At 37.9% G+C, this 10010-nt stretch overlaps 1 protein-coding gene across 1 annotated transcript; it reads left to right on the top strand.

Moving 5' to 3' along the window:
* Nucleotides 1-3832: 3832 nt before the first annotated feature.
* rnmt (RNA (guanine-7-) methyltransferase) lies at nucleotides 3833-9681 on the top strand. The gene is made up of 11 exons (XM_014022451.1): nucleotides 3833-3884; nucleotides 4928-5055; nucleotides 6620-6749; nucleotides 6864-6989; nucleotides 7337-7452; nucleotides 7552-7733; nucleotides 8379-8543; nucleotides 8620-8737; nucleotides 8950-9051; nucleotides 9130-9163; nucleotides 9291-9681. The coding sequence occupies exons 2-11, from the start codon at nucleotides 4930-4932 to the stop codon at nucleotides 9326-9328; spliced, it is 1137 nt and encodes a 378-aa protein (XP_013877905.1). The 5' UTR covers nucleotides 3833-3884; nucleotides 4928-4929; the 3' UTR covers nucleotides 9329-9681.
* Nucleotides 9682-10010: the final 329 nt, after the last annotated feature.

The following is a 10010-nucleotide window of genomic DNA, read 5'->3' as shown; positions in this document are numbered from 1 at the left end:
GATACTTGTGCTTTTACTCAAGTATCACCTTGAGGTACTTTATACACTGTTCAGAATAATAGATGTGACAAGCATAGCAAAAGCTCTAAAGCACTAATCAGGAAATTATTTCCCCTACTAGTGCTTTAGTGCTTTAGGGCAGTGGTTCCCAAACTTTTTGTCTTCTGACCCACAAAATATCCACGRCAAAAACATGTGACTCCAAATATTACTGGTCTGAGTACATGAACTTTGTTAATAAACCTAAAAACACAGGCTTTTTGACAATCTAAGCAGCTTATACACAAATATAAATACTTATTTTTACTTATTTTGTGTTTTGTAATAATTATAGGGAAACTATTACATCAGCAATTATTTTATTACCCTTTAAATTGATTTCTGGAGATTATCCAAGGTGCTTCATGACCCATAATTGGGTCCCAAGTCCAACTTTGGGAACCAAAGTGCAGTGGTTCCCAAACTTTTCAGCTTTTGACCCACAAAATAGCAGCAGAGACCTGAGCCCCCAACTATTTCTGGATGATAAACATTTGTATCAGGTTAACTAAACATGGGCATAGTAACAATATTTTTATACTACATTTATCCATTTTAAATACACTAATCTCACTCATTTGTAACAACTAAGGCAAAAATGTAATTAATTCCGAAAATCTTTTCAGGACCCCACCTTGACGCTTCGGGACCCCACTTTGGGTCCCGACCCCAACTTTGGGAAACACTGCTTTAGGGGAACTGTGCCCACTGTCAGAAAGTAATCAATAAACAAAACTGATTGGCTTTTAAATTCAGCCCAATTTACGATGACAACCCCAGCTAATCGACCTTAGACAACACAAAATAAAATCAATATTATGTAACGTGTACTGTAAAAACAACAAAAATTGACCAAACTGTTTGCAGATTTACTCATTATATTATTTTTTGTTTACTCAAATTAGAAAGAGAAACAACAAGAAGGACAAAGAAATACAAGAGATCTCGAGTTATTAAGGAAGCACAAGAAAGTTCAAGATAAAAGACAAAAACACAACATAAAAAACAAATATCTAAATAGCTCAAATTGGTTTTAAACCGTATCTAATGCTTTGGTAAAGATTTGCTTTTTGTGTTTAAATAAGCTGATTAAGGATATAAAAAACTAAGGTACTGCAAAAGTTGCCCACCGAACCAATTCTTACTTTTATATCCAGCCAAAAAGTATTTTCGATTTGGTTTTGAGACTGAAAAACGAAGAAAGAGCAGAATGTGTTGCCTTGAAATGTGTTCAAGATTTATCAAGCGCAATTACCWCTCAGCATTAATTTTACTTCATTTGAGATTGAGACTATAATCTAGTTTTAGATGGCTAATTTTAGCAGTTTTACGCTCAGTCAAAAAACTAAAAGGTTGGTCAGTTTGGAAGCACAATTGTGTAACTCAAGTGGAAATGTTCGGGTCTGCAGCCGTAATGGAAAAGCAGGTAAAATGCATTCTGTCCCTGGAGATTCCCACCTTCCATTCCAAACACACACATAGTGATAATGGTAGGCAAGGGGGTTTACAGGGGGCAGTGTGTAGGTAAAAGTTTTTTTTTCTTTTTTTTTCTTGCAGGGGTTGTGTGGTATTTGTGTATCAAAGCCTCTTCTGTCTGAAAACGTCTTTCTGTGTAAACGGAGAGTTGACTGAACAGCAGAGGAAGCTTTTTAAAGCAGCACAGCTTCATTCAGCCAACGCAGCAGCTTTGAAACACTGTAAGGTCAGATTTACATGTTTATAGAGCTTCCATCCATTAATCAGTCCATCCATTCTTCCATCCATCCATCTCTCCATCCTCTGTCTGTTTGGGGACGTCCCGCAGGAGGACACATGGACCTCCACAGAGGATGACCGTATGAAACATTTTGATGTGAAAACAAGGTTTTATCTAAGACAGCTGAGTGTTAGCTGTTAGAAAAACAAAAATACCAAACTTTATAAGGTTGACAAACTTTACATGGCGCTTTGCTTCATTTCCATCCAAATTTTGTCTTACATCATTGTCACCACATTGATATGTTCTTCTCTGCCTCAGCTGATGTTTTCTGAAGGAGAAAAGGAACAAAAAGGCTGTTAATGGGAATTATCTGAGTTCTAGTACAATAACCATTAAAAGAAACCATTTTCTCCAATGCGTTGTGCTTTATTTCCTGTTTAGATGTGAGGTCAGAGGTTAAACTATAAGTTGATGTGTCTCAAAACAAAAAAGTGTCCATCTCGGTGAGGAGGTGGAGGTCCTATAGGATGTTTTTGGCTCTTTTCATTAAACTTAGGAATTTGAACTTTTATTAGTTTTTCTGGATTCTGGCAAGCCGATCTTAAAAGCGAGCCGGTGGAGGTCCAGCCGGTCGTCGGTTCAGCCTCGGCGTCTGCCAGCAGGGTAATAACTCTCATCTCTCAGATCGCCATCAGCAGGATGAATTACAGACATACCAGACGGGATCACTGCATGAAACTGATCCGGGATCAGCTGATATGAAACTGAATCTCACTGTGTCTGTCCGCATCTACTCATCCAGTCTAACCGCGGTCCCAAAGATCCAAAACAATCGGGCCTCTTTTACAGCAACCTCCCTGTCTCCTGACGTCTGGCAATGGTTGATGTTCATTCTCAGGTCAAACAATTCTGCATAAGCCACTCTGCGGTAATTCCCCCCACTTTTCCAGCCTGATGGTCCTTTTAACAGAAGTTTTTTTTTTTGAAAGAAAAATGGTCTCTGTCTGTAACTGCTGCCACACTTTGTCATTTCAGTCACAAACTCTGGTCAAACAGCAGCTGAAATTAAACTGAAATTTTAGTAATCTTGCTGCTACACCTATTCTGTACACTTTTTTGTTAGTTTTAATGCTGTTAATTTGATTGGTCTTAATTAATTCAACTGATCATTTGGAACTTTAGAACATTTGTATTTCTTTATATGAGATTCTTGGGAAWAAAGTTTGATTGTATACCCTTAGAAAGAGTTCCATGTTTAAATCTTTAGTGGCCCATCCTGGCCTCCTCTTGGCTCCATTGTGTTAAAAGCAAATCAAAGAACATGATCCTCACACTGCTTGCACCTTTATTCAGATGGGAGCAGGCTATAATGGACTTTCTTAACATAAAGTTCCAGTTTTTCTACAATGTGGACAGAGAGGGAGAAGATTTTTAAGGTTCTGGACCAACTCAAGCTTAAAACAAAAAGCTCAGCTGAGATTAAAACTGTGCTCTTTAGTTTCAACATTAAAGGCCACTTCCTGATTGATGGAGGCTGAGAAGGTCTCGGTTTCTCTTGATGTTTGAGGAGAATGTGTTGAGGTACAGGTTCAAAGGTTGCTTCAACCAGCTTTTGATTTTATTCTGTAATAAAAAATAATAACACACAAAATAGAACAAATCAAACGATCCAGTAAAGTTAAAAGCATAAACTTTCTGGCCGAGGGGCTTTTTACTTAAAAAAAATCTCATGCATAAGTGATTTACAGCGCCATCTGCTGGAGCTTCAGGCTCACTTCACATTTTGTGATGAAAGAAGACGAACATTACTACAAAACGGACAYTATTTAAAAATATAACATAATTTTAACATGATAAATTTTTATCTTTGTTTTTCTAGTTAAATTTTTTGTGAAACGATTTTCCATAAAATAATGTCGCTGATAAAGTTTTACATTTCTTCCCTTTTTTTAATTAGTGCAACCCTAATATTTAATTATGTTAGGTAAGAAAAAGCTAAGCAACTTCCCTCGGCCCCACCACATATTTGTGTTTGTTACTGATTTTTGTTGATGTTTTTTGTTTACATCCGCCACTTTTTGTCGCAGAAATATGACGTAACACACACGGGAACTACGCAGGACGCGCGCGCGTTGACTGCATAATTGTGAGTAGCTCTGTCGTCTTTTAAAAAATAAATACTTTGAGCTTGTGTATGTTACTTCAACAAGTTCACCTGTGTTTTCTGACAGTTTATTTCCAGGCAGTGGTCCTTGTTTATTTCCGACAGAACACAGTAATGTTTCATTAGGCTTAAAGAGCTAATCGTTGTTAGCTTGCTAACCACTCGTTTTGGGATTAGCAGCGGTTTTGAATTAACCTAAGTAGCTCATCAAAAGCTCCCCTTAACTACTGAATATAGACCAGTGCAAATGACTAAATTGGGAAATCTAAACCTAAAAATAATAATAATAATAATAATAATTGAACTACAATATCTTAGGTATCTGAAGTTTCTCCAAAAAAGGGCTCCGTTTCCGGACACTGGCTGATGAGAGAATAATTTGCCTTTTTGCTTTTACATTTAGGAAACACAGAAAAGCGTATTTCTGGACGTGGGTTTATGATAAATCTGAGGTGAAAGAAATTGCGATTCAACTCCAGAAAGTGCYAATTTAGTTAAATAAAACTCGACCATTGCAGTCTTTCCTTAACAAAATTACTTTCTTTTTAGTTCACATCATTGTCTGAAGCTGCCCATTTTATTYACACACGTCTGAGACAACACTACAACACAAAAATACTAAAGCACCGTTCTGATTTGGTGTTTCCTGCTTCTATGATGTACTTATTTTACATCACTAACAATATTTACTTACCAGTAAATGTTATAAAGCTTTGAAGAGATAAGTGAAAAATAATTAGGCTGCCTTGTGAATAAAGTGTGGTGAAACATTTTTGTTGTTCAGTCAGTTTACATTTAAAAAAATGTACGCTGCACAGAAACACAAACTGTCAAGTCAATAATAAAACACCCCAAAAACAAACAGCTCATCAGCTGACACTGAGTTGGTTGGAGAAACAACAGCAGAGGGTCTGAGAGAACTCAACAGCTTCACAAGTTAAAATAAAAAAGTTGTGATTCAAACAAAATTGAGTGCATTTTTATTTTTCTCAGTATATTTTTCCTCTGTCCTTATTTGACTAAAGCAATGGAGCAGGGAGGAGAGAAACCTGAAGGAGCAGAAGCAACTCCTTCAGGARAACGAGGACCAGATCAGTCACGGAAGAGGAGGCTTGACGATGAAGAGGAGGAAACATCACCCGCTAAGAAGCTGGTAGACCTGTTTATTATCATTTTACCATAATGTACAGCGGGTAAAATAAGTATTGAACACGTCACCATTTTTCTCACTAAATATTACTAGAGGTGCTAATGACATGCTAATAAAATCACATGCATGCTAAAATCACATGCTAATTACTCTCTCAGTAATTAGAAARCAAGCCTGCCCCTTGTCAGTGCAAGTTAATATCAGCTGGTTCAGACCCAAATGATGGCCAGGTATCACACAAGAACCATCTGATGATGGGTAAAAGTAAAGAGCTCTCTCAAGACCTTCAMAACCTTATTGTTGCAAAGCATAATGATGGCATCGGTTACAGAAGAATGTCTAAACTTCTGAAGGTTCCAGTGAGCACTGTTGGGGCCATAATTCAGAAGTGGAAAGAACATTATTTCACCATAAACCGACCACGACCAGGTGCTCCTCACAAGATTTCTGACAGAGGAGTGAAAAGAATTATCAGAAGAGTTGTCCAAGAGCCAAGGACCACTTGTGGAGAGCTTCAGAAAGACCTGGAATTAGCAGGTACGATTGTTTCAAAGAAAATAATAAGTAATGCACTGAACCACCATGGCCTGTATGTACGCTCACCACGCAAGACTCCACTGCTGAAGAAACAGCATGTTGAAGCTCCTTTAAAGTTTGCTGCACAACATTTARACAAGCCTGTGTAATACTGGGAGAATATAGTCTGGTCAGATGAGACCAACATTGAACTGTTTGGATGCCAGAATACACATCATGTTTGGAGGTCAAATGGCACTGCACATCAGCCCAACAACACCATACCAACAGTGAAGTTTGGAGGTGGGAACATCATGGTGTGGGGCTGTTTTTCAGCATATGGTACTGGCAAACTTCAAATAATTGAAGGAAGGATGAGTGGAAAAATGTACAGAGACATCCTTGATAAAAATCTGCTTCCATCTACCAGGATGATGAAGATGAAACGTGGCTGGACATTTCAGCAAGACAATGAGCCCAAACACAAAGCCAAGGAAACTCTCAGTTGGTTTCAGAGAAAGAAACTAAAGCTGCTGGAATGGCCCAGCCAATCACCTGACCTGAATCCAACAGAAAATCTATGGAAAGAACTAAAGATYAGAGTTCATAGAAGAGGTCCACGAAACCTTCAAGATTTGAAGACTGTTTGTGTGGAAGAATGGGCCAAAATCACACCTGAGCAATGCATGCCACTAGTTTCTCCATACAGGAGGCGTCTTGAAGCTGTCATTGACAACAAAGGCTTTTGTACAAAGTATTAGATAAATTTCAGTAAGTGTGTTCAATACTTTTTCCCTGTGCCATTYCACATTATTACAAATAACTTCATTTCTGGACATTTATGGTTTGATTTCTTTGTATGTATRGATCACTTGGGTTGTTACCRACATCTGGTGAAAATTTCATGTCATTAGCACCTCTAGTAATAYATTTACTGAGAAAAATRGTGACGTGTTCAATACTTATTTTACCTGCYGTATATGTATGCGCATCAGGAGACCTGTTGTCTTTAATATGTTCAGAGGWTATTGACACATTATTGATCACTCAGGTGACTGATCACAGTGTTGAGGTGGCGAGTCACTACAACAGGCAGAAGGAAATTGGTCTAGAGGGTCGAAGCCAAAGCAGGATCCTGTTTATGAGGAACTTTAACAACTGGATGAAAAGTGTTTTAATAGGTAACTGATCACCAATCAATAATGCTAATCCAGTACACAACACTCCAGTTTCTGTTACTACTCTTAACTTTTTATTGTGCATTAAAATCTTGTTCTTCCATCACTGATTGACAGGTGAGATCCTAGACAAGACACGTGAAGCAGGTAACAGGGACTTGTCAGTTTTGGACCTCGGCTGTGGGAAAGGAGGAGACCTGCTGAAGTGGAGAAAAGGAGGAATCAGTCACCTCGTTTGTACAGGTGAGCAGGTCCTCAGATTTTTATTTTCTATATTTTCTCCCAATGGGGCGCCAGGAAAATCAAGTATTTGTTGTAGATGAGGACGTCTCGTTGGATTACACTCCCTGATCATGATTTTAGGTCAAATTGCAAAAATTTAACTTCAGTTACTGACCAGACAAACTATAATTAGGAGCTACAAGAAGATGCTGCTTGAAAAAATTAGAATAAAGTATTCATACTGAGATATTGCAAGAAGTATGGCAAGCAGATTTATCATATAATAGTAGGGTCTGTGCCCATGCCTGTTGTTCACCTCGGGGCTCGAAATGCCTAAATCYTTCTCTGTGTTTATGTTTTGTTTTCAGATATAGCCGCCGTGTCGGTGGAGCAGTGCCAGAGTCGTTACGAAAGCATGAAACAGAAAAGTTACCCGAACGAGAAAATCTTCCGCGCTCAGTTCATCACTGCAGACGCTTCAAAGGTAGATCACTTCATCAGGGCTCTGGCCTGTCTTTAGATTAGAGGCACTGTAACGTAGAAGAGTCGTTTTATAATCTCTCTGAATGACCTGTCAATGCAGGAGGTTCTGTCAGAGAAGCTGGACGACCCTGAGCTGGAGTTCGACATCTGCAGCTGTCAGTTTGTGTATCACTACTCGTTCGAGAGCGAGCAGAAGGCAGACATGATGCTGAGGAATGCCTGCGAGCGTCTGAAGCCCGGAGGCTTTTTCATTGGAACCACGCCAGACGCTTACGAGCTCGTGTAAGGACAGAAATTCCTCCTCCTCACTTCCTTCTGAATACTAAAGAGAACTAAAAGTTATTTTTAGAAACTACACTGCAAAAACTGTCCACCTAACCAAGTTTTAAAATCTTATATCCAGCCAAAAAGTCTTTTTTGATCTTGTTTTGAGACTGATTTACTAAACAAGAACTGATTGTGTAAGAAGAATAATCTTGTTTTCAGAAGATTTGTCTTGTTCGTCTGAAAATTTGACTCAAATTTAGTCAAAAATTTCTGCCAGTGGAGTAAGAAAATTTTACTTGGTAAGATTCTTGAAATATGAAAAAATTGAGTCAAATCATTTATTTCAAGGATCTTACTAAGTAAAATTTTCTTACTCCACTGGCAGAAATTTTTGACTTAATTTGAGTCAAATTTTCAGACGAACTATGAAAACAAGATTGTTATTCTTACACAATCAGTTCTTGTTTAGTAAATCAGTCTCAAAACAAGATCAAAAAGACTTTTTGGCTGATATAAGATTTTAAAACTTGGTTAGGTGGACAGTTTTTGCAGTGTGGTTTCACTTGATAAAAAAATGCAAACTACATGCTTGACGAGTCTTTAGGAGAACTTTATGTAAACAATCGATTTATTTTTAGCATTGCCTTTTGTTCTCYTCAGTAAACGTCTGGAGGCGTCGGACTCGCTCTCGTTTGGGAACGAAGTCTTTAAAGTTTCCTTCCAGTCCAAAGGTCCGTACCCTCTGTTCGGATGTCAGTATCACTTCAGCCTCGAAGGCGTCGTCGACGTCCCAGAGTTTCTCGTCTACTTTCCCCTTCTTGAGCAGTAAGATTCGACTGAACGCGATCCTCGTCGACATTTCGGAGCAGAATTTAAGCAGAGTTTGTGTTTCTTGTGTCAGCATGGCGAAGCGTTACAACATGCGTCTCGTGCTGAAGCAGAGGTTTTTGGAGTTCTTCGAGGAAAAAGTAAAAAAGGAGCATCATCGCAGCCTCATGATGAAGATGGCGGCTCTGGAGGTAAAACTTGGAGCTTTTGATGAGTTACAAAAATTGATTTTGTTCAAAGAAATACCCAATTAGTTTTTTAAAAATTGGTGTTAGCAAGGCCAAATCGTCAGATTTTACTCGTCAATCATCACTTTTTTATTTTCTGTAAAGATAAAGTTGTGTATTCAGGCCATCGGGTGGCGTTTGTTTGTTTGCACTAAAACAAGTCTGATGTGTTTCAGCCATTTCCCTGCGAAGCCGGAAGCCGACAGGCGACAGAAAGCGCAGGAGAGTACTCCCATGCTAAAGAGTACTGCGGCAGAGCCGGAGTGAGACCACCAGTGGTGAGACGGCCTCAGATCATCTGCGTTCTTGTTGTTGTTGTGTTGTTGTTTGGTTTAAAACAGTCTGTTCGTGTGCAGGGAACTCTGAGCAGATCTGAGTGGGAGGCGGCCAGTAAGTTTGTCTTTATTCTAAATTTGGTGAAAGTTTATTTGATGTTTTTAGATCAATCCTCAGATAAATATTGAATAAATAACTGATAAACGTTGCTGATTAATTAACCCTTTTTTGTTCTGTTCAGGTATCTACCTGGTGTTTGTCTTCCAGAAAATATCCTGATGCTTGAACTGAACTCCTCTCGATGCTTACCTCACTCATCTCCTCACTTTGTGTTTGTACAGTTTTCACTTGTACTGTTAGTTTTTTTTTTTATTATAAACCATGAACTGAATTAAGCTTTTTAGATTCAATGTTATTTGTTGTGCTTTAAGTTTTAGTTATTTTTTTCCATCTGTATTAGTTAAAAAGTCACGAGGATCAGATTTATAGGACGACTCGTGGGTTTATAAACTGGTCTGATACGGGTTGTTTGAAGATGTGGCAGAATTTTTGGGTGCTTCATTTTTTGTGCTTTGTCTAAAAAAGAAAAACCAAAACACACTCATAAAACATGAAATAAAGATATAACTGTCTTCCTGTGGGTACGTTTGTTCTTTTTTATGAGAATCATCTTTTCATTCCTTGTTACCAAACCAGGATTAAATAAACCAGGATTGTATTGTATCTATAATTAAAATGACTTTAGAATTAAAAACAAGCAAAAACTGCATCTAATTAACCAACTTACATTTATATTTTATATTTATAAGCAGCTTTATGGTTATTAGTAAAATATATGATTTCTCCTGGAGAATACTGTGTTGTTACTATAATTAAAATGACTTTAGAATTAAAAACAAGCAAAAACTGCATCTAATTAACCAACTTACATTTATATTTTATATTTATAAGCAGCTTTATG

The sequence above is a fragment of the Austrofundulus limnaeus genome, unplaced genomic scaffold, assembly GCF_001266775.1.
Source record: "Austrofundulus limnaeus strain Quisiro unplaced genomic scaffold, Austrofundulus_limnaeus-1.0 Scaffold330, whole genome shotgun sequence".
In the NCBI taxonomy this organism is placed as follows: Eukaryota; Metazoa; Chordata; class Actinopteri; order Cyprinodontiformes; family Rivulidae; genus Austrofundulus; species Austrofundulus limnaeus.
Note: the sequence above shows the minus strand (reverse complement) of the source record. Positions and strands in the feature narration are given on the sequence as shown.